This window comes from Rhipicephalus microplus, chromosome 3 (genome assembly GCF_043290135.1).
Source record: "Rhipicephalus microplus isolate Deutch F79 chromosome 3, USDA_Rmic, whole genome shotgun sequence".
In the NCBI taxonomy this organism is placed as follows: domain Eukaryota; kingdom Metazoa; phylum Arthropoda; class Arachnida; order Ixodida; family Ixodidae; genus Rhipicephalus; species Rhipicephalus microplus.
Window position 1 is genome coordinate 265,716,755 of NC_134702.1, and position 25,578 is coordinate 265,742,332.

General features: G+C 45.3%; 1 protein-coding gene across 1 annotated transcript; it reads right to left on the reverse strand.

The window, feature by feature from the left end:
• Nucleotides 1-23,689: 23,689 nt before the first annotated feature.
• LOC142803200 (uncharacterized) lies at nucleotides 23,690-25,578 on the reverse strand. The gene has a single exon (XM_075888296.1). The coding sequence runs from the start codon at nucleotides 25,576-25,578 to the stop codon at nucleotides 23,908-23,910; it is 1,671 nt and encodes a 556-aa protein (XP_075744411.1). The 3' UTR covers nucleotides 23,690-23,907.

Consider the following 25,578-nt stretch of genomic DNA (forward strand, 5'->3'; position numbering starts at 1 on the left):
GAAAGCGGGCGGCAACAACCGGCACAGAAATCACAGCGCTAGGTCCAACAGCTCGCGCTCGACACTTTTCGCTAAAGAGAGGGCCCACTATGGCATATTGTTCTTCTTTCTCCTTGCAACACCCCGGCGACAAAGGGAAGCCATCCTGGCGAATATAGCTGATGGCAGTAGGAAAGGTTCATGATATGGCTTAAGGCGGCTGACGTAAACTGTCTCGCGACCGATGCCGTGCCTGTCTGCGGACGGGTTGACTGGCTCGATCACGTAAGTTATATGAGAGCGACGTTCCGCGTCGTGGTAAAGACCATGGTACTTGGGGCAAATTTTGAGGACAGGCCAGCAGAGTGCGATGGCAGTTGGAGCCAGACGAGCGAGCCTACGGGGAAACTCTGGACTTGCTGGCCGTGGTCATGGTTTTCATCGAGGGCTTGTCTGTCAGATGTGAATGAGCGGGCCGACTGACGACACTATTGAGCATACCGCAAAATTTCAGAAACAGGACTGAATTCATGATTGCCCGGAAGATACGGCAAAATGGTGTCAATAGTGCTGCACAGCTCACGGCGGTATAGTAGAAACAAATGTGAAAAGCCGCTTGTTAGCTGCGTCACGGTATTATAAACACGGGTTGCAAACGGTAGCACCACATCCCAGTTTTTCTGGTCAGAAATGACATACGTCGCGAGCATGTCTTCAATGGTTCAATTTTAGACTTTTTGTAGACTACAACCTCCCACTGCTTATGTGTGGTAACTTACATGTTATCTCCTCAAAGATGATTATCCTGACTACGTATTGATGCTCCAGTCTTATAATCTAGTGAATATAGTCAACTCCCATACACGAAGAAGTTACAGCAGTTCATCACCTATATATCGTATAATTTGTGGAACTGATATGAGTGTTTTCGCTGGAGTGTTCAACGCCAATATTGCTGATCACTGCCCCATTTTTTTTTGTTGAGGCTTAATGGTAATCTCGGACCTTCGTGTCATATGTGCTCAGATTTGGGTGCGCGTTAAAGAACCCCAGGTGGTCGAAATTTCCGGAGCCCTCCACTGCGGCGTCTCTCATAATCATATGGTGGTTTCGGGACGTTAAACCCCACATATCAATAAAATCAATATCAATCAACCTTCGTGTCATAACTACGCAAAACGAGTTAGGTGGACAAATTACGCTGTAATATGCAAGTTACTTGAATGTATGGATTTTAGAGTCTTGTACTGTACCAATGTTTACACTGAATGGGGAAAGTTAATCTGTCATACTGATCAACACAAAAATATACAGGCCGCAACACAAGGAAGCAATATATCCTTGGGTGACGTGGAACATGTTGAATGTTATAAAGAAAAAAAAGATGCATATATCACTAGATAAAAACAAAACAAAACGAATGCATACTATAAAAACCAGTTGAAACACTTCAAAAACTAATCAATCGGAATGCCAAGGACAGCCAAAAGGCAGTATTACAGGGCTTAATTAGTACAACAGAGCGGCGGTGTCAAGCAGATATGGAAAGTAGTGCGTGAAGTTACGAGAATAGGCGTGAAGAAGCACACTGCTCCTGATAACCCTACAACAAGTACCGCTGATACCTTCAATAAATTTTTCACCAATGTTGGTAACAACTGTTCATCTCAGTCTCAATTAGCTTTTCTACATTCTTAGGATAAGCAAGTATTTGGTCTATTCTTCCAGCTCCCTTGCGTTACCACTGAGGGAATTGCGTTTTAATTTCTGAAGCTTCCTTGCAATAAAGCTATTCGGCATGATGGCACCACTGAAAAGGTGCTGCACGAAAACACAGACCTTCTTTTGGAGTCTCTTTCCAACATCATGAATAAACGCCTTCAAAATGAAAATTACTCAAACATCCTAAAGATTGCGAGGGTACTACCTATCTACAAATCCGGGTATCGAGAAATCCCAAGCAGTTATCGTCCCATTTCGGTGCTCAACACTGTAAACACGCTTTTTGAAAAAAATAATTAAGTCCCGCCTCTGCCGCTTCCCGAGCTCAAATGACCTAATCTGCACCAAGCAACATGGCTACATCACAAATAGGTCCACGACCACAGCTGTTTTCACTCTGGCACAATTGGTGCACTCAGTACTTCATGATAACGAAGTTGCCGCCTGCGTTTTTCTGGATATCAAAAAAGGATTTAGTATACGGTTTCCCATGCCATACTACTTAAGAAATTGGAATTTCATTATGGCTTTGCCGCCAAGACACTTCAGTTTTTCTAGTTATCTGGCAGGTAGAAAACAATGTGTTGTGTTTGATCGCATAATCTCAGACTTCATAAAAATACCATGTGGAATATTCGAGGGAGCCGCGCTAGGCTCTAAGTTATTTTGGTTATACATAAATGACCTACCGTCTGTTCTTTCATGCAAAACCATAATGTACGCTGATGACACCGCATTACTTTTTCAAGGTAACTCTCCGCTCAGTAAAAGAACAAGTCACGGCAGAGTTATCACATATTTCCGCATTGTTCGCCCGCAACAACCTTGCAATAAATATAGCCAAAACTAAGTACGTTATAGTTCATTCCAGGAGTAAAAAAAATTTAGATTATAGCCATCTGCACTTCGCAATTCACTACTCACCCATTTAGCGAGTTTTCACATTTAAATATTTGGAGATTCCACTCGACAAAAACATGAATTGAAGGATAAGGTTAATTACAGATCCAGAAAGCTCGCTTTGGCATGCTTCCCGCTCATTAAAGCCAGATGTCGCTTTCCATATAACGTGCTTCGATCATTACACTTCTCTATATTTCGCACTCAAATCAGTTATTGTAGCGAGAGTTATTGGCTTTACTTATCCAACGCACATCGAACTGATCGCACGGTGACAAAAACGCGCTCTACGAATCATTACGTCTTCTTCTACCACAAGCTTGGATTTGTTTTACTCTACTCGAATACTGTCTTTCACGTTTCAGCAAAAATACAAGACCGCGGTATTGATAAATTCAATCATTAACACCAACTTCCCACTAGATGTGAAGACGTTTTCTTCACTTACCCACAACATAAGGAATGCAGGCAACGGCAACTTCAACCTTCCCAATTGTAGGAATGAATATGACGAACAGTTAATTCAGTTCATTGGTGCTAAAATCTGGAACACAATTCCGATTGAAGTAACTTGCCTTCAAATGTAATTTGACACGCAAAGTACTTTTTGTCAATCTGTCCTGTTCTTGACCAGAGTAAAGATCACGTCCATATTTTTTCATGTCTCACCAGTTACATATCTTTTTGTTTCTTGTCTTTTTCTTCTTTGTTCTGATGTAAGCTTGACTGTTATTTATTCTTCAATGAAGCCTTATGAAAAATTCTGCCCTATCTTTTCGGGTGCACCATCTTTTGTACTTTTTACGCAATGTATGTCATTATTTCTTATTCATTATTTTTGTATTTTGGACTTAGCAGCAATTTTGTATTGTCATGTGTAATTCATTATATATAACGTACCTTTGAAGCTACTAAATTATTTACGCTTGTAAAAAGATTCATAATCATATCATGTGCTCTTCTGTCCCGACACGGAAAAAATTATTCATGTATTAGGTTGGATGAATAACTAGCCACATGGCCTAATGATCCAAATACTTTGTAACTTCTGTTGTAATAAGTTCACTGAATAAATGCTGATTGACTGACTGAATTGAAACGCTCCGGTAGACCGTTTGTCTGTGGGTGTTAAGCTGTAGAGGTGCGGCAAACCGTACGGCGTGCGCGAAGGAGTTTTTGAAGAACCTCGAATAAGAACACGCGCCCTCTATTGCTAAGTGTATCGCGTGGTGCACCATGACGTTGGCAGAATCGTCATAAGATGAAGTTGGCTACGTCCCGAGCAGCAGAGGAAGGTAGCGGAGCTGTTTCTGCGTATCTCGTCAGATGGTACCCGGTGTGAATTACCCATCGATTGCCAGACGCGGTGAAAGTGAGTGTTTCATATAGATGACTGCCTACATGGTCGAAAGGGGGTACCGGATATGGTAGAGGCTGCAGCAGCCCGGGTGAATGGGCAAATGAATTCTGTTGTTACACAATGGCCAGAATTGGATGTATTTTTTACTAAGGCGTACAAGCCGCGCCAAAAGTAACGCTCGAGGAGGCGTTCCTACGTCTTCATCGCACCAGCGTCAGCATACTGTGGATCAGCATGAAATTGTACACATACGTTAGATCAAATATGGCTTGGTATGACCAAAAGCCATGTACGACCATCAGCTATGTGCTTTCTTCGGTATAGTAGGGCGTCTCGTATCGTTAAGTGTGTGGCTTGACGACGAAGAGCACGCAGGTATTCTGACGTCAAAATGTCGGAGAGGGCGTTAAGAGGAGATGTAATCAATGGATCTTTACGCTGCACAGATGACACGCTCGTTATAAAAATGGCAGTGATGGGAACATCACTTCTTGGGTGCAGCTCTTCACTGGATCACACTAGTGATTGAGAGAGCGCATCCGCGTAAGAATGTTTTCGTAAGGTTGGCAGGCTTAGCGAGTAGTTTCGTGAGTGGTGCTATGACGAATGCAAAGTTACGGACGAAACGACGAAATTAACAGCTCCAACTGACGAAGCCCCGCAGTTCCCTGGGTGTTGTAAGTTTTGGAAAGTGAGCGACTGCATGAAGTTTTTCCGTGTCTGGAAGTATTTCATCCTTTAGGACCACATGGCAATGTATAACGAGTTGACACGCCCCGAAGCAGCACTTCTTCAGATTAAGTTAGAGGTTTTCCTTGATGAGGCACTGATGAATTGTGCACAAACAGTCGACGTGCGTTGGAAAATCTGGGAAGAACACGACAACGTTATCCAAGTAACAAACAAGTTTGAATCTTTAGCCCGCGTAGAATGCTGCCATCATTCGCTCAAATATAGTCGGCAAATACAACAGACCAAACGGCATTACTGTGAATTTATATTGACCATCTGGCATGACGAATGCTGTCTTAGAACGGTCACTTTCTGTCGTCGGCACCTGCCAATATCCTGAACGCAAATCCATTGATGAAAAGTATTCGGCACCTTGCAGACAATCGGTGGTGTCATCGATGTGGTGAAGAGGGTAGACTTCTTTCCGTGTAATCTTCTTGAAGCGTCTGTAATCCACACAAAACCTAATTGAACCATCTTTTTTTTCTGACGAGCACTACTACCAGGGCCATGAGGAGGGCCTGAAATCCCCATGGCAAAGCATGCCATTTACTTTCTCCGCAATGATATTGTGTTTTGTTGCTGATACACGCTAGGGGCGTTGTCGCATAAGAGTGTGCGTTCTCGTGTCGATACTGTGAGTGACGGTGTTGGTTTGACTCGGTGGCTTCTATGAAACATTGAATGACTGTCTAAGCTCCGGAAGAAGCGCTATAAGTTGTGGCCGTTAAATTTGAGGAAACTCGCTGTCGATGAACCGGCTGAATACATCCGAAGAGACGTGGACCGGATGAAAACTAGCAGTTATAGCATTCAACTGAAGCTTCGGGCAAGTGTCATGAGATTAAATAAGCTTGATAGAACATTCGTCTGCTGATTGAGCGTGACGAAGCGTCTCGTGATGGTGTAAGGTGTGAGAACATAATTTGACATTGTAAACAACTATTCCAGTCACATAGTCATTGGGTGGCAGAATGACATATGACAGAGACGTGCCGTGGCGACGACTGAAAATGGCAGACGGCGTGAACAATACAATAGTGGCAGATAAGTGAATGCGGTCAACAAGGACAATTACAGCATTAAGCGGAGGAACGCCAGTTTCAGTAGTCCCACAAAACTTCCCAACGCTATGTAGGTCGGGGACAAAAGACAGAGCATCGGCGAACTCAGAAAGCTCCACCTGAGCGCGAGCGCAGTCAAATACGGTGTGGTGGCGCGACAGGAATTCTCATTTGAGTATTACGTCGCGCGAACACATGACCAACACTAGAAGTTCGATGTGGTACAAAATGTTCTCAATGGTTGCTCTAGCCATTCACGCCCCAACTGGTCGAATTCGTTGCACGCTCACTGCACTAAGCAAAAATCTGGATGGTGGCGTCCTTGCCTTTTGTATAGAGCGGCAAATTTCTGGCTCATGACAGAAATGGCAGTGCCGGTACCAATAAGTGCGAGAGTTAGTAAACCTACAAACGTTTTCAGAACGTTGGCGGAGACAGGCGAGGACATACACATTGCGACGACGACGCAGCTTGTGCTTCCGGGGCTGCGACAGTCAGTTTTTCGGTCATGGTCGCCGACGAAGAGGTGACAGAGAACGGCGGCGTAGGGAGGATGAGCGACGAGGATGGAATGGTCGGTAATCGCCAGCAGCTTCGCGCTCTCATTGGTCTGGTAGTGGTTAACATTCACTTGGTAGTCGGTCATGTTGTGATGGTGCGTCTCGTCGCGCATCGTATGGGGCCCGGAAGCTGTAGTTAGAATATCTTGGTGCCTATGGAGTCGCTGTGAAGCACTATCGACGGAAGCGCGTGACATGGCCTGGGTACCCGCACGCATAGCAGATGGGATGGTTATCAGCTGTGCGCCAGGGGTTGCCTCAAGATTGTAGTGCGTCGCTGGTACTCACACTGGTTGAAAAGCCGACAAGAAAAGAGGTCCCGGTGGACTTGCAGCAACAGCAACGTAAGACAATGGCACAGTGACACGTGCGGGCTGAAAGGTGGGCGGCAGTGTCTCAGAGACCTCCACCTGTATTACTTATTGACAGCGGGCCCGAGACACTCAGAAAAGGGTTCCGTTTTCACTATATAAGACAGCCACGAAAGTTGTCGGGCCACCTCTTCACGCTAATATCCTATGATGTCCGAATAGCGTGTAGTGGTTTCCATCGAGGGTCGACGCCGCGAGAGTTTCATCGGTGGCCGCTGGCCGTCGTGTCGCGACTCCTCAAAACTTTGACAAAGAGTGGCCAGTTCGGAAACGGCCCGTGGGCTCTTGGCCAGAAGCATCTGGAAGGCATCGTTGCCTATAGCCTTCAAGATATGTTTTGACTCGTCTGCTACTGTTATTGAAAAGTCAAAATGCCTGCTCAAGTCGAGCATGTCCTTGATGTAGCTTGTGAAGCCTTCCTTCTGAAGCTGTGTGCGTCCTGTAGGCGCTGTTCGGCATAGAGGTTGCGTATCTCGGGCCGACCGAACATACCGGCGCGTAGCTTAAAAGCACCCCAAGTGGCGAAATCTGAGTGGTAGGTTTTATACCAGACACTGGCTTCCTCTTTGAGGTAGAAGGGCACATGTTGCAGCTTCGAAGGGCCATCCCCCTTGTTGCTCGCGCCTACCTTTTCAAATGTGGACAGCCAATCCTTTATGTCTAGTTCATCGGTACCACCGAAAAAAGATGGATCATGCACGTGTAGCGCAGTGGGCACGATCCCCATCGGAGGATGGGTCGTACTTTGCTGGATGTTCTCGTCAGCCATTTATGGGGATGGGGGCGGTAGTTTCCTGTTTCAGAGTTTTGGGGTGCCCGCACCTCCACTGCTCTGAAACAGGGTTTATTGGCGTAAGTAGCACTACACACCGCAGGTCTACTGATACTGAAAGGGGCGGCAACAGGCGACACAGGAATCACAGCGCCAGGACCAACAGCTCGCGCTTGACGCTTCTCGCTAAAAGGATAGCTCACTATGGCATATTGCTCTTCTTCTTACTTACACTAGCAACAATACTCTAGCTGACTAGCAACAATTTTCTCTACTTTAGCACCCTTACAAATCTCAGCAGAATATTCTAAAATTGTAGAACTTCACTTGCTTCCAGTGAAGGTATAAAGCACACATAAACATGCCCAGTAGTCTGAATCCTGCTCTTAGCATTGACGGTTTTGTGGAGTACTTATTTGTTCAAGAATGCTTGACAGGCCCGTTCAAGGGCATTGAGTGAGGGGCATCAGTAATACACTGGAAGAAATACAGACAAAAAGTGAAAAAGAATCGAGGAAATAAACAAATTACAAACAGCAAGGTGCAACAAAGTTATACAATAGTAAAACGCAAAAACGTATGGTTATAACGAAACAATTCACTATTAGAAATGGGTACGATGTGATCTGAAAAGCCGTTTCGATGTGTTATGGCTCGAAGTAATGGTGACGAGTAAAATGCCGGTGTGTGAGCATGAATGCGCCTGAAATGACGTGCGTTGTGAATGCGTCCAGATGTGTGCAGAAGGACATGAAGTGGCAAACAGTGGCAATTGTTACTGTAGATGCCCCTCTGAAATGAGCATAAAGGGTCGTGTCACGGCGTTGATGCAGTTACATGCATGCAAGCTCTTGTTTTGGTAGGGTGATGCTTGAATGATAGTCGTAGTTGCCATAGAAGTGTCGCAGTTTGGGCTAATGAGTATGACATAACGATAGTTATAGTGTGAGAACAGAACGACGACAAAGGGAACAGAACGAATTCTTGTCCCTGTGTGTTGGTTCTCGTCTTGCGCTTCAACTATCGTAGTTATGAGCTATGAATTTCACCGGTTTATTCTGGACGGTTTCCAAAGTACGGACTACGTAATCTTGATGCGTGAACAGGACTTTAGAAAAGGTATGAAAGCGTGGTGCGCGCACAATACATAGCGCGACGCTCAGTGTGTAATGTGTCACGTTTAATAACTATGCCATGTTGTCTTCTCTCAGAAGACAACACTGAAAGCGACTGAAAGTGTCACCTTGAATGAAATGGCCTGAACAAACCTTGAAGCTTTTTGTAGGCACCCTGTTACACAAAACGTTATTCCAGGCTAAGGGAGTATGCATCGATTCGAAGGTAGCCCTTGTCCTTAGTGACATATTCATGGGCTGCATAAATAGAGACTTGGCATTCTACCTATAAGGTGTAGTCTACAAATTCTTCAGATAAGTTCAAGACTTCTTAACTTTGTAATGCGATGTCCACAAAGACGAGTTCAGAGTTACGGTATTACATGCTTTTATCCTCTAGGAAAGGTATTAATTTTTAGATCAGAAGCACTGCTTCAAAACGAGCTAGAGTTTTTGAATCTGAAGCTAGAGTTTTGGGCAGATCATGTGTGTTGGACGTTTTCACCTATGGCCGGAAAGCCCTCATGAATTTCGCTTCAAATCCATTCTGAGCTGGTCGAGAAGAGAATCATCACAAATTGTTTTCGGTCTTCATTGTTAAAATTTTGTTTCCACACTGCTCATAAATTGTTTGATGAACAGGCTTCCAGGCTCCAAGATGCAGTGTACCCGTTCTCTGTGATGTTGGCTGTAGCTATCAGTAAAGTGGAATGCTATGCCAGTTTATACAACCTAATGTGGAAATATATGAGCACACAAAGTAGAAGAGAGGAAGCACTTGACAAGAAATACGCTGAACACACAAGTGAACTTCTATTAGAAAACATTTATTGCACGAGAAGACAGAAACGCGCAGGCACAACCGACTATCACTTCAATGTGCCACCCCCCCCCCCCACACCCCAAAAAAAAGGTATGTTTATCTCCTTCAACTGCTCAAAAAAACACACCTTTTTTCACTCAGTGCTACCGAAGGAACACTGATATACGTGCTTGCGTTCGCCTTAATCTTTTCTGCTTCCATGATTTCTCTAGTCAATCTGAGTTTACATTTGCCCAGAATCTTCGTGCTGCCGAACTGTGCATTGAACACACAATCCCTGCAGTGAATTGGGAAGTGCGTGCCACCTGCCAGAGCCTTCAAGGACGTCGCATGTTTTCAGAGTTGATAATTTATACAGTGACCTGTCTGACCAATGTACACTTTTCAGCAGCGCAAGGGTATTATGTACACAACCCCTGAAGTACACAGTACAACAGCGTGGCATGTTTTTTAGTGCAGCCACTCTTGTTCACCCTTCCCCTTCCACAATTTCCTATCATGGGACACAGTTTTGCCAGTTTGCAGCGAGCCGTGAGAACAACCTGTACTACGTGCTTGTGTCTAATCTTTCTCAATGTGTGCGACATCTAGTGCACATATCTGTGACGCTATGATGAATGGCAGGCGTGGACTGGCTCATACCCCACGTTTATTTCATCTCACTTCTTCTTCATATGCCTTTCCTAACCATTCCAGCTTTCTCACGTCACAAGATTCTCCCTCCACCCGAAAGAATGCGTGCGTTACAGAAAAAGCATGAAGAACAAGCAGTCTTACAGTAAAAAAAATGTCTAAATGGGCTGTAGTTCTATATCACAACAATGTTCCTTAAGCTCGCACAAAGACTTCAAAGGAGAGGGCAGCAATGCTGAGTATCAAGTACAGCTCTAGAAGGCGAGGCTGGCTGTTGCGCTCTGGACAGCATAAACATGCTTTCAGCGTGAAACCAAATGGAAACACAGCCGGCATTCTTGCGATGAATGAACGTGGTGTGATGGACCTGGATATCGGCTGGATTATTTGCGCAGGTGTCGTGCTTTTTGTCTTGATTGGAACACATGTGGCGCCACCCGTCTGCGTGTTTGTCGCCCGAGGCTGGTGCGGTAATTTCTGCGTCTTTGCGGAATACAAAGTGTGGTTTGGCACCTTTCTCGTCGTTGTATGTCGTTTTGCCTGAGTCTTGATCTCGACTGGTGAAAGCTTACACTACGTTCCTTGGGAAAATATTCTGGATCAAATGCTTTCTTTGTTTTGAGCGAGACATCTTGAATATGTCGTTGGTTTGGTTGACTAGTTTGTAAAAGTCTTTCTATAAGCCGTATGTGTTCTTCGAATATGATTCCGTTCTTCATCGTCCTAGTTGGTGCAGCTCTTGGAGACTCTGTTGTTCTTGGGCTTGCTTTTTGCTGGCACTGCCCCGCCACGATGGTCTAGTGGCTAAGGTACTCGGCTGCTGACCCGCATGTCGCGGGATCGAATCCCGGCTGTGGCGGCTGCATTTCCGATGGAGGCGGAAATGTTGTAGGCCCGTGTGCTCAGATTTGGGTGCACGTTAAAGAACCCCAGGTGGTCAAAATTTCCGGAGCCCTCCACTACGGCGTCTCTCATAATCAAATGGTGGTTTTGGGACGTTAAACCCCACAAATCAATCAATGCTTTTGCTGGCACTGATGGTGTCGCTGCGGAAAGAGCTGAAGTGGCAGCCCTTTTTGACCATGGTACTAGTTTTCTTGGCCAAATGATGTGGTCTTCAACAGGCAGATAGTAGGCTGGACTGTTATGCTGCATTTCTGGTAATGAACGTTGTGCGCTAGAATTGTCTGGAAGATCTTCGGAGGCTCTCGCGACGCCGGTCCTAATGGAGGCTTCTGGCTCTCGGCAGCGCGTGAGATTTTATACTTCCGAGCCCCCGTGTTGTTAAGACTATCGGGTGGCTGGACACTGGACGGTGGCACCTCGGGAGCCGTGGTTTGATCAAGTTTTGCTTGGAAATGTCTGTTTACCTGCGCAACTAAGGAGCTGAGTTGTTCTGACACTTGAATCTGGACGAAATGTCGAGGGCTTGGCTGAGTATCTTCCGAATTCCGCGACTCTATCTCGACCACAGTGTGCATGTGAGATGCGAGGTGAGCGTTTTCAGCAACTGAAGAACCAAGTGACAGAAAACCAGAAAGTGCTCTAAGTGTTCGAGACGGGGAGTAAAGTGCACTAGGTGGCTACCTTTCAACAGTCCTATGGTGCAGTGATGACGTCAAGGTTGCTTGACGGGCAGTTTCGAAACGCGGTGGAAAGTAGACTCTTCCTGCTAACAGATCTCGTAGCCTTTCAGCGCACGGATGCTTTATTTTGTCATGTCGGACTGGATATGGCCGACTCAGCGTGCCTGTTCCTATGCGTGAAGACTGCTTCGGTTTGTGACAACTGAGTTCGATTGCCTTCAGATAGCGGGTTGTAAGCAGGTTTTCGGCATAATTTTTAAATTGAACGATGATTTGTTCTTTATTCTTTTTGTAAGATTAGTTGTTTTGAAAGATATGTGTGAGGTAGAATTTAAAAGCCTCACCAGCGATGTAGTTGGCAAAGTCTATGATATATAAATATATATATATATATATATATATATATATATATATATATATATATATATATATATATATATATATATATATATATATATATATATATATATATATATATATATATGGCATGGCTATAACCGTTTTTGTTGGCCTTGTTTTCGCCGTGTTGGTGGCACTTAGCATCTTTACCTTGTTTATTTATTTATATATTTATTATACCCTGAGGACCCAAACGTATTACAGCTAGAGGGGAGTGGGTAATACACAAATACAGTGAGTTAAGTTAGAGCCAATATAAAGCACAAAACATTTCCTAACTTTACAATGTTACCTAGGCAACAAAGCAAATAAGCACAGTGAACAGTAAATAGAGGCAGGTTAAAAAATCCTAATATGCAATGTTAGCTAAGGTGTTTTTGAACAATACTTGGTTTTGTATACAGGCAATGGAGTCGGGAAGGTGGTTTTAGTCTGTGGCTGTCCGCGGGAAAAATTACTGTGAGAAGGCTTTAGTCCTTGCATGGGGTATCCTGACCTGATTTGAGTGGTCTAAACGAGTAGAAATGTAATGAGGCGCTTGAATAAATTCACTGTGTAGTTCAGGGTGATAGAAGATTTTATGCAAAAGACAGAGACGACAAACTTTACGACAAGACGCTGGAGATGGTAGGTTAAGCCTCAATTTCATGTGTGTGACACTAGAGGTACGGTTATAATCGCATACATTAATGGGCCGCGTTATTCTGAGCCAATTCAACTTTTTGCGTAATGTTTACTTGGCTTCTGAAGCTTTGGACGAGCCAGCGTCTTGTAAAGTAGCAGTTTTAGTGAAGAAGGTGCTCTTGAAAAATTACGTCGAAGTATCATAATGCCCGGTTAGCGTTGTTGGCGACGTAATTGGTCTGAGTGTTCTAGGTAAGGTCAGCTGAAAGGTGAACACCTTGGTATTTATAACATGAAATATTTTCTAGAAAGGAGTTAATAATAGAGTAAGAAGATAGCTTTTCAGGAGTTCGGGACACATGCATATACTTGCACTTGTCAGTGGTAAGCTCCATGCACCAGATTTTACACCGAGATGTTAACGTGTTAAATCTGCTTGTACTGTTATGACGTCGTTGTGAAAGATTATTTGACGATAAATTACACAATCATTGGCGAAAAAGTTGAGGTGGGAAGAAAAGCAAAATGGTAAATAGTCATTACGAATTAGGAAAAGGAGAGGACCCAATACCAAGCCCTGGGGCACACCTGAGTGAACGCTGCTGGGCTTGGAGTCATAATTGTTAGCTGAAACGAACTGCGAGTGGTTATTAAGGAACATTTCTAGCCATGTTAGTAGCTTGTCATCTAAGTTAAGCAAGTGCAGTTTATGTAACAGTCATTTGTGAGTAGCGTTATTGAAAGCTTTAAAAAATTCTTGAAAATTACAATCAGAAATGGAGTAATTGTCGAGACCGTGGTTAAGCTTATGTGTGAAGGAATTTAGCTATGTTTCACATGAATAGGTCTTTCGAAGGCCATGCTGCGATTTAGAGCAACAGGAATTGGACTCCAGGAATTTGCTGAGATTAAAAAAGAGGATGCGCTCAACAATTTCACATGAAATGCTGGTTAGTAAAATAGGCCTGTACTTGAGCGGGGAATGTTTGTTAACGGACTTATGTAGGGGGACCACCTTCCCGATTTTGAATTGAGAAGGAAGGATACTTTCGTCGACGTTTGCTGGGAAATTTTTGTTAATATAATTGAGGAATAGATACATGTGCTAGTTAAAAAGTTTGGGCATATTTTGTCACAACTTGGAGCAGAGGAAAGTTTTAGTGATTTTATAAGTTTCTCTACGCCACCCACGTCGATAGCGATAGGCGCCATCGCAACATAGTCATAGTAGGGGGTGGCAAGTAAGGGAGGGTTACTGTTCCGGGAGAAGTTGCTTGTAAACGCGGCATCAAGCGCAGCTGCAGACATACGAGTAGAGATAGCTCTTCCATCAGTGTCGATTACTGTTAAGTGCTCCCTACTGCTCGGATTGATAACACGCCAAAACTTTTTCGAATCCGTTGTTAACAGGTGGCTCAATGTGCCTTGTAGAAAGTTAATCTTGCGTTCTTTATTGCTGCAATGTAAGCGTCATGCGCGGCCTTGTAGGAAGACCAGCGCGCGGGAGATGAAAATTGCTTCGCTGATTTGTAGAAGCGCTTTTTTGTTAGATAACCTTTTTAAATGAACGTTGCAATATGATGTTTTTTTATCAGATTCAATATTGTAAGTACGATTGAATTATTTTGTAAGCTCATTCACCTTTGCTGCAAAAAATCCCAGTTCTCTTATAAACTTTGTTTATCAAAATTCATTAAAAATGTTTCGAGAAACTGCTTAAATGGCAATTGATAACTTCAAAATTAGAATTTTTTAGTTACGTATCACTTTGGTTGATTTTGCCGTTTTTGTACATGACAGGTCAATAAAAAATGATAACAAAGAAAGGTCGCTCCAACCGGGTAAGTCCCTGATTGCTGTTATTAAGTCCGGCGTAGAGGTTAATATCAGGTCAAGAGTGTTTGCAGTGGTCTGAGGAGTTCTGCTTTGTTGTTTGACAGCTTGGGTGAATGAGAACGTTGTGAAAGTCTACAAATTCCTGGGCTAGCGAAGTGAAAGGAGTAATAGAGGGGGAATCTGTATATTAGATTATGTTGGAAAAATTAAAATCACCGAACAAAAATATGGAGAGATTCGGGTACCGAGTTTGAACAAAGTAAGTAACATCTTGTAGCTCGTTAACAAAAGTGGTGCTGCGCATATGGGGCTAACATACAGCTAGGACTACTTTCTGATAACCTAGTTTCACGACTGCCCAGACAGTCTATAAGTCACTCTGTATATGTATGTATGATGATAGAAAGTTATTGAAGATGGCTAGCATGACACCACCGCCTTGACCTTTTGGGCAATCACAGTTGTAAATTGAGAACTGATGAGCCGAGAAAAATGTTTCATTGTCGGAAATTTGCGATGTCAATCAAGCTTATGTTAATACTAAGATGTCGGAGCAACAAGTGTCAATGGCGGATGCCAATAATTCTCGTTTATTGTAAATATTACGGATGTTACAAAACAGAACAGATATGTTGCATAGGTTATGTCCATTACCCCTCGCGTCCCCCTAAGATGTCTGTCATGAAGAAGAGTTCACGTTTTGAGTAGTTAGACGTGGTGTTTTCTGGGTAACGGTTAGGTTGCCTGTGACAGGGCTGTACGTAAATTATACTTTGTTTACCACTAGCGTTTTGTATTGGAGTTGAAATGCGGGCTCACCGGTTGTTGTTTTTTTTTTGCGTACGTGGCAAGCTTCTCACGAATCTGACGCGTGCCCACGCAAAAATCTTCGGAAACAGATACGTCCTTTTCTTTAGGCTTTTTACGGACCCCGAGTATTTTAACTTTTGTTTTAAAGCTAGCAAACTTGCCAATAATGGGGCAACATTTGTCACTCGAAAAAGGGCCACGTCGATGGGCTCTTTCTATTTCTTCACTTGGCAACGGATCAATCACACCTGCCTATGCATAAAGCGCTTTCGCCTCACATTCTTCCTATCTTTCACGCTCATCATGAATGCCGTAAAATAAAAGGGTATTGCATCGCGACCTGTCTCCTAGCTCGTTTATGCGCAGCTGCGGGGAATCAACTTGATCTGTCAGTATTTTTACTGATTCCTGGGTCGCACTGGTGTCAAGATGTAGCGCTTTAGTTTTTACTTACAAGGCATCGACCCGTTCCTGTACTTCGCGAAAGTTATCCTCTATATTTTTTCCCAGCTTTGATTGATTTATATTCAGCTGCGAGATTGGCCTGACTGCTAGCCGACTGCACCGAACGCGCCTGGAGGTCTTCGAGTATAGTAAGGATTGCGGTCGTTTGGTTGGACTGTGTGTCGCTTGGCAGTGATTCGACCTCGAGGGGTGCTCCGGAACGAGTATTATGCGGCCCAGGATTCCATTCTACGTCACCCGAGCGCATCAAGAGTAGCATCATAGGAATACAGCCATAAATACTTTCACAAAGCACTTCGGGGCACGGGAGATCTAGCAAGCCATGGTTGTCGCTTCTTTTAACATATAACAAGAATTGCTTATGCACCTGCGAAATGCAAAAGCGAGGATAATCAAACATGCTTTCTGAACTGCTTCCGTGCCCACTGAAGAGACTGCCGGCCGGCCATCCTTTTAAATCAGCTGGTGCCGTCGGTGTCGACGTCAGTGACGCTGGCGCGCAGATGAGAGTGCGCGCTAGGCGAAGAGACCCGATGGAGGCATCGCAAAAGGGTGGTTGCGGGAAATCTTGATTGATTGATATGTGGGGTTTAACGTCCCAAAACCACCATATGGTTATGAGAGACACCGTAGTGGAGGGCTCCAGAAATTTCGACCACCGGGGGTTCCTTAGCGTACACCCGAATCTGAGCACCTGAGCCTACAACATTTCCGACTCCATCGGAAATGCAGCCGCCGCAGATGGGATCCGATCCCGCGACATGCGGGTCAGTAGCCGAGTACCTTAGCCACAAAACCACCGCGGTGGGGCTTGCGGGAAATCTTCATCCGGCGATAGCAGCTGTGTCGGTGGTCCATACTTTGTACATGATTCAGGCGGATAGAGCAGTATTAGCAGAACAATGACAGCCTACGAAATGCAAAAGAGGGGAGCGTCAAACATGCAGTCCGAACTGCTCCCGTGCCCACTGGAGGGACTGCCGGCCGGCCATCCTTTTAAATCAGCTGGTGCTGTAGGTGTCGGCGTCGATGACGCTGGTGTGCAGATGAGTGTGCATGCCAGGCTAAAAGACCCGATGGAGGCTGGTTGCGGGAAATCTTCATTCGACAATATCAGCTGCATTGATGGTCTATATCTTGCACATGATTCTGGTGGATAGAGCAGTAATAGCGGAACTATGAAAACTTGCAAAATGCAAAAGCGAGGAGCGTCAAACATGCTGTCGAACTGCTTCCGTGCCCATTATCTACTGCCATAAGCAAGCTGTCCGGGTAACCCGAACTGAGTAGGCGTCTTACTTGATTCCAGAAACTTCGTTCCATTTTATGTGGACGTAATTTGCTGAGTGATGGAATAAGGCACAAATTAGCTACCGCCCTTTTCCCAATTTGCTGTGAAAAGAGTCAAAGGGTAACAAGCTCTTCCTTAACCGCGGGGAAAACTACCAGCAAACGTGACCAACTTCATTAAAGTTAATGTTGAGATCTAAAAGCTCCAAAGCCTCTCTGGCTGGTTGTTCATTGGGTTAACGACAATGAACCTGTGCATTCTTTAAAACAGTCCAAATTGTTGGTTACTAATGAAGTGGGTAAACAGTTATTCTCTATGTTCCACATCACTAGGAAGTCTTCAACGTATGTGTAGACATAGCTCAAGGTTGTCCCACAAGCTCGTGTTGTAGCTTCCGGTCAAGGTTTGCTAAGAATATTTCTTAAATCACAGGGGTCACACAGGACCAAATACTGATGCCCTTCCTTTAGACAACTGAAAAATTCTGAAATTTCACCAAGGTCGCACACAGGTAGCACTGAAGTAGCTCTAAGAAATTTTCTACAATAATTAAATCATTGTTATGAATGTTTACTACCCCAAAAAAGTCAATGGGCTCGCGTATTGCTAGAACAGTTCGTCGTGTGGGACAGAATAAAAAACTTTTTGGGCATTAACCAAGAACCGTAATCAGCACCGCACATGCTTTTCAACAGGTACGTCCGAACACTTCAGCTTCAAGGCGTCATCAGGAGCCAAAAGGTTCAGGTGTCGTGGCAAGTAGGAGCTCACGAGATGCTGCGAACATCCCTTTTCGGCCGCAATGGCTCGTAGGGGACACAGAAAATTATGTGTATTGGTCGAAAATAATACTTCTAGAACATCACCCTTGCAAGAATTCACAGTTTTCTAAAGCTTTTCCAATTCCACCTCCGATAAGAGAACAACCGCTCTTAAGGCGTCCCGGTGAACGGTTTGAAGTTCTTTTCTATAGTTGTTTTTGCTTCTTATTTTAAATAGAGTTTGCGTAGGACAGCGAACTTACCATTCTTATCACACTGTAAGAAAACCAAACCAAAATTCTTGATGCATTCTGCTGTCTTGCGTAAGTCCATTCGGTTTCTAACCTCGCTACGTGGCACACGACCTAATGCCTCCACTGCTGCTGAGAGGCAACTGTCTCTGTCTTCACCGGGCGCCAAGACAGCCAAATTGTGAGCTATGGCCAGGATCTCCTTCTTAAGTACTGAGGCTGGTATATTATACTTGGGATTTTTATTATTAAACTTCTCAAGATTGGAGGCACTTTGGCTCCCCCTACGAACCCAGTTTCTATCTGTCCAGACAGTTTGTCATCACTTCTTGGTAAGTGAGCGAGACAACTAGCCGAAATGAACTCAGTGGCCGCTTTAACTGAGCTTAGATTCTCCATCAGTAGCACATGACCACGGTGCCTTTAAGCTATTTTGAATCGCAAGGTAAAGGCCACCGTGGTCATGCGCTACTCATGGAGGAGCGGAGTTCAGTTAAAGTGGCCACTGAGTTCATTTGCGCGAAAAAATTCAGATGGATATGTTCCAGCTTGGCTTAATTGCAGTTTTGCTTCAACAATATCTTCGCACGCCTGCAATGCAAGCGTTCCATTTTTCGCGCTCACTGGGGAACCTGAATGTCGGAACTCGTGAAAGGACATCGGGGCCAGACTGCCGGCAGCTCCCCGGCACAAAATAGAGCATTGCTCTGGTTGCGTATTCCCAAGTGTGCCAAGCATTTCTCGACGATCAACATAAAGGCCGCTAGGAGTCGAACAAGGCAGACGTGCTGCATGGGCTCCAAGTTCAACAAGCTTGTGACTGTTCTATACCAGTTTTGTACGTGAAGTTCGATGCTGAAGTGGACAGTTTCGTCGGCGGTCTAACTGTGAGTCTTTGAGCTTCGATGGATCTCTAATCCTTTTTATTGGCCTCGCAGAGCGAAGAGGAGTGTCGGCCCCACTAACCCTAACGCCCGCAGCGTTGACGACAGGAACGTGCGTTTCGCTACAGTCTGCTGCCACTATGGAGAACAGAGCCACAGGCACAGAGCTTCATCCCTCTGCATTCAATCCGGATGAGTGCGAAGACGCAGTCAATGCACGACAAAAGCACCATACGCAGAAATCCAAGACCGACGCACTTTTCCAAGCGGAAAGCGCCAGCTTTGCTTCCCAGCCGCAACTCGTCCACCAAGACTCCGTCAAGACGCCAGCGGAGAAAACAGAAACCAAAGCGTTCATGTCATGCCTCAGACGCGGCCCGATACCACAGTTACCGACGATGATTTCAAGGTTTTTTATGGCCCAAATGCTGGCATCAACCTGACAGCGTTCACAGAGCGAGAATCGTGGGCCGCGTTGCTGGACAGTAGCAGCCTTGCCGACTCCAGCACCCAAGGTGACTTCACACGCACCAATTTGGAGAAGCATGTTTTCACAATGTCTACGGCGTGCCATGAGAGAGCGGCCAAGTACGCACAGATAAGGCAGATCACTCTCCACGGCAAGACAATCGCAGTCAACGCCTACATCGCACCCCGGATCAAGCCATCCAAGGTATTACCTATCGAGCATATAATGAAGAATCGTCTCAGATCTTGCAGGAACTGCGGCGATCTAATCCACTGTTGCCTTTGTGCAGGCTCGGGACATGGGCCGCACATCAAAGTCAGTTCTAATTCATTCATCTCCTACACTCTTCTAAAGTCGGTCAGGTTTTTTGGCTCAGTCTTTGGAGTCTACTCTTCAGGCCCAAAATGGAGGCTTCTACGAATTGCCGACGAACGGGGCATCGAAGAGACCTCTGCCCTAAACCCATGCGCCCCAATTGCCTTGACTGCAGGCAGCAAAACCCTGCCGACCAGCAGTGCTCCCCCACTTGCGTTGCCTTCGGCGGAGCTCACAAGACCGGTGACAGACTTTGCCGTCGTCGATACCAACGTGGCAAGACCCAGTGAGGAAAAACTCCCTCACCACATCAGCCCCAGGAGACGCCGGACATTCACTTCTACCAGACTTTGTTTCTTTCATTGAATTCGGCAACCGATGGGCAAACCGGAAGTAGGCATCTGAAGCAGAACTTCCCCCAAGGGCCGCCAACTGTGAACCTAGACCCGCAGAAGGTGAGCTGCGCAAGTGGCGTCTCCCGTGGCTACAATAGTCGCTGAGATTCCAGAGATCTCTACTATCATTCCACTATAGGTCGTCTCACCAAAAAAAAGTCAGGACCTGAAACAACAAATCTCATTAATACTCTTTCCTTACCATGCCACTAGGCATCGTTCACTGGTGAACGACGATTTTACGCCCCTATTTTTCAACAAACACCGTGGATTCATGGATGGATGGATGGATGGATGAATGGATGGATGGATGGATGGATGGATGGATGGATGGATGGATGGAGGGATGAATGGATGGACATGGCTGTACCCTCTAGATCGGGTGGTGGCTAGCGCCACCAAGCCGTAATACCTAATGAACCAAAAACTATATATATATTTTTTCCTTAAAAAGTGAGTTTGAGGATTCGTACTTTGCAGTGAAGAGTTTAATTTTCACTCGTGCCTTGACTTTAGCCACCAATCAGATAACCTCCTTCTAGTAAAGTCTACCCGCTTAAAGTTTATTTTGCCCTCCCGGTCCCTAAACCCCAGTGCTTTGAAAAACTCTGCGCCATCATCCTGAACTATAGTATGGTGGCTAGAGGGGGGAAGTGTGACGGGCAAGAGCGGAGGGCTGTACGAATTCCCGATGAAAGATGGCGGCCACACCAGGTGGCGCTACCTGCGCCGTAGGTGCTTGCGGCGGTATTTGCCTGTTTGCGTATGGCTGCTAGACGTTAGTTTCACTTCTTTCTAATAATCGCTTATACACCCGCCCGTGCTGTTAAAGGCACTACGTGTTTTGTTTCGCTAAGAAGCATGTGTTGTAAGTTCTGAGCGGTGCTAAGCAATAGAAAAAAAAACAAGAATGCTTTTAAATCAGACGGGGGTTATCATATTTAAATGTTTCCTAATATCGGTTTTCTTTGACATGTTTAATCTGCAACAGCGTGCAAAACTAGGCTAGTTGGTTGATCTTCATGGTAAAAGCAGCGCAAAACTACGGCGAGAAGGAGAACGACAGAGGACAGGCGGTAAATTTTCAGCGCCCGTCCTATGTCGTTCTTATTATCGTGTTCTTGTTGAGCCGATTTTACCATGTTTATAGTCTAGTTCAGTTGAAATAAACGACTTGCCGACTTTACATTTCACAAAGAGGGAAAAACACTAAACTGTTTCCATCATTCATAGCGAGTATATTGGCTGCAGTGCAGTGCGTTTTTTTAAATTTTCTCTCAGTCCGTACCCACCCCCCCTTCATTTCCTCTTAATTGTAGGGGCTTCCCTTCGCCGTGAAATCTTCGAAGCATTTACGTTTTCCGGCTCCTTTTCCTTGAGAAACTTGAAGTGGAAATTGGAATGCTGCAGCTGGAGGCTCTTTGATATTGAACATTTTGTTTGAATATTTTAGCGATAGTTCTATCTATGCAAGATCCAATGATTTCTGTTAACTTACGGCTTTAGATGCATACTAAATACACGCAAGGGAAATGGTAAAACATGTTTATTTATCACACATTTGTCATAACATACTTCCATATCACGTTAAGAGGTCAAATTACTTGACCCTCCTCAACTTCAAGTGTTTCTGGCGCTCCCTTTGGACACTCCTGTCTTTGTTCAAAGATTTTGTCCAGAAGTGCATACGCGTGAGCAGAAAAAACTGGACTACTTTTGCGGTCAGTTCTTTGCTGTGAATTTCGCAGCCAACTCTATCCAGTTTGATACCTGCCAAGAACTGCATGAAATCGTGTATGCTGAAGGAGTGCAACTTTTCAGCAGAAAAGTAGAACGTAAATGTATCCTCCAAGGTTTTCACAAGTTTGGCCAGATTGTCACAAGAATACAGCAATCCTCCTTTGTCGAATTCACAGACTAATTCACTGTTCGGTTTGACAATGGCTCCTGATTTCTTGGTGGCAAGAGTGGAAATGCACTCGTTGCAAGAGCTTTTTTTGTTGAATTTTTTTGCAACATAGCCAGCAACGTAATAAATGAGACGGCTGTCACTTTTCTGAACGGCGTAGCTGCTGTGGTCACCACTTAGAGGCTGCAGTGTAGACCTAGCCCCATCAACATCTCCAACTTCAAGCATATCTTCGATCATGTCTCGTATGCCGAAAATGGCATCACCTGTGGCTGGTGATGAAGTGTCAATGAGAGCTGTTACTAGCTCTGCTGGGGAGTTCCCACTCTTTGGTGGTCTAGCAAGATTGTAAAAAGACAAGCAATTTACAGTCACTAGGAACTGCCCGGGATTTGGATGGTCATTAGTACCAGAATATTGCCTAATTATTCCGAAAACATTCTCTAGTTTGTCCTGGCTGAGTCGGGCTGTTAGCATGTACCTAAAGCCGAGAGACTTTGTCAAGTAGATAAGAAGTGAAAGCGTGCTACATAAAGTAACACGCAAACCTTCTGCAGTGCTCTTACTCACGAATCCCCCACCGGCTGTCTTTGCTGCTGCTTCCCAGTGATCCATAAATAAAAGGAACGCCTCGAGCTCAGCAACTTTCTCTGATGATGGTCTGAGCCCCTCTCGCGGGCACCTGGACGTCATCACAGCTATTAGTCGACTCATTCGCTTTACAAGCTCCACTGTGGGCATTAGTTTTGAACGAGAAATCTCGTCAATGTCTGATGCGAACAAAAACATGCCTTTCAAAACTTCGTCACTGAACAGTGTGAACGCCAAGTTAACTTTCATTTTCTCAAAAGAATTGGGCCGAATGTGCACTCTCGTAATATGTGCCATGGCCTTCAGAGTTAAAGAACTTTTGTCTTTCTCCCATGCTGCCTCAATGTCCTCAACACACGCACGACCATCTTGAGTGGTGAACCCGGTGCTTACAAATGAGTTGCGAACACATTTCACTAAATGTGGGAAGTCGGAGCAGAAGTGAAGCTTTCTGGAGGGGTCCACAGGGTGGGTAACATTGCAGGTGGTCTTGACTGAGGATGCTGAAATAAAGAAAAAAGAAGCAGTCAGCATCTCTGCTTTTCAAACCTCACTGTTCTGGGAATATATCGCTGATATTGAGATGCATATATATTGTTTCACGTGCCCCATGCACATAGCAGGCATGTTGAAATTGGCCACAATAGAACAAATAGTTCTGTTTCATACCGCCAATTCCAAATGACCTCCACATGCTCCGATTCCAGGTCGCTCCATCACAGGATACAAAGTCGACGAAAAGTCCGGCTTGTTCTGACAGTAGAATGGCCTCTAGAAGAAGCTTCGCCAGCATTTCTGCTTTGATGTTGCCTTTGGATGAAAACACTCCCAATATCTGTGTCCAGTCACCTGCACAAAATCAGTCATATAGTTAGACTCATGTTTATAGCAAGACAGCTGCCTGACCTGCTAAGTTGTTTCGCACAAAATTGACAGGCTTTCTTGCACCTTACACAAGTGCAATTCGCTATGCTGACTAGGCACTCTCAATAAACGTGACATCTAATAAGGAGCCGACTTGAAGTTCTTCATTAATTTGGCAAAGTGAAAGTGCTTTTATCAGTAAACATGTGTTGGCACACAAAATTGATAATAACGCTTCCTCACCTTGAAAAGGTTGAAACATCATCACCATCCCATGGTCGGCTGGAGTCGTACGATCTTCCTCCTGGGTGAACTTTCCGAGGTCAACGAAGCCTTCCACTGTCCCTGGAAATAAGTTAAAAACGAAAAACTGATTGCCTCCGCAGTATAAAAACAGGCCCTATACTGGGCAAACGTGGTGCATATTCAGTGATCTGATGCTCGATTGAAGAAATGGTAGCGCTTACCTGCTGCACTGACGTTGAAATGCTCAGCCAACTTCATCTCATCGAAGATGATGCCTCCATGTCTACTGGAGATGTCCATATCTTTAGTCTTGATAGCAAGGGCGTTGAAAACTGCTTTGTTGAATCCAAAGCCACTTTTGAAGCTGCGAGTATAGCGCTGGAGACACGTCCTGCTTGGTAATATAAGAACTTTTTGCTTACGAAGCTGCTCGTATAGTTTAGGACTACGCATCCGCAGAAGTACACACTCCAAAATCCATTCCTTCTCATACAACATCCCAGATGTTGATTTTCTTGTAGCTGCCTCGAAGCAGGCCCTGACAGCCATTTGTTGCTTTTCAGGCAAACTTTTAATGTGAGCGCCCAGCACCTCGTCGGCAATTTGTTGATTTGCCTGCCGCATCGCTGCTAATTCGCGTTCTGCATTCAGCAGCTTCTTCTGAGCAGTACGCAAGCTGCGGCGTGTGTTAGCGAGCTTCTTCTGACGTTTGTACATGCCCCCGCTACGCCGCTTTCGCGACATTTGGTTTTGCACCAGTTTTCTGAGGTATTTGCAGTGTATGCAGGAGCCACTCTCACACACATAAGTACGCTTGGCAGAAAAGTAATTCCCAGCAAACAATACATACTGTCCTTGCTTTTCCGGTCTCATGCCGCAGCCTTGACACAATGCAAGTGCATGTGTGCTGTCGAGCACCGACTGCGCTTCTTCCGGCGAGGAGACGGTACACTGTGAATGCAGTTTGCCCCTCAAGTATACAAAGCAACACAATGAGTTCCGTTGGCTGCTATTAGCTTTGAATTTCACAAACTTGGGCAGCAAGATGTGGTCCACCTGCTCGCCCTCGAGCTCACAAACGCCGTATAACGCAGAATCACGTTCACTGCAAAACGTTAACTTGTTCCATGTTTCGTCGGGTAGACGGAGGTTGCCGCACACCCTTTGAACTTCGGCGTCGGCGTGAACTGCATCAGATGTCTCCACCTCGGGAAGAACATTGGGATCCTCGTGCTCCTGCTGCTGCACGTGTGCTTCGGGCTCTTGCCTGCTGACAGAGTTCGGCTTTTGCCGTTTTTTAGCAGGTCCGCGCTGCTCACATATATTTCTGTCCTTTCTTTTCACGGGCGCTTTTTTGGTAAAGTACTTCGGTGCGTCTGGGAACAGCGTAGGCACCGCATCTTCTGATAAACGCGGACAATCGCGGGGTATCTCGACAACCTCACCGTTTATAATGTGGCGGTATGTCCTTTCGATGAAACTGGCGTCGAAATGCCGCTCGCAAACGACACTGTCTCTCGTCAGCTCTTTGTCAGCCCGCTTAATATTTCGAGCCCATTGCTCTCGCCTCGAGAGATCCTTCGGGGCTTTAAAGACGGAAAGCTTCTCCGAGCACGATCTATACCCGCCTTTACAGCCAGGGACGAAGCATGTACTTGCACAACTTGACGGTATGGTTCGCAGAACACATGGGTAAACAAACGACAGCGAGCGCGTAGCATCCGAACAAGGTGACGGCACAGCACAGAGAGAACGAGCGTGCCAAAGCAAGCGTGGCGAGCACCTACTACTACACCAGCGCCCCTTGCGGCGGCCAGAACTTTCATTGCGTTCCGCGCATCCCTCTCCCAT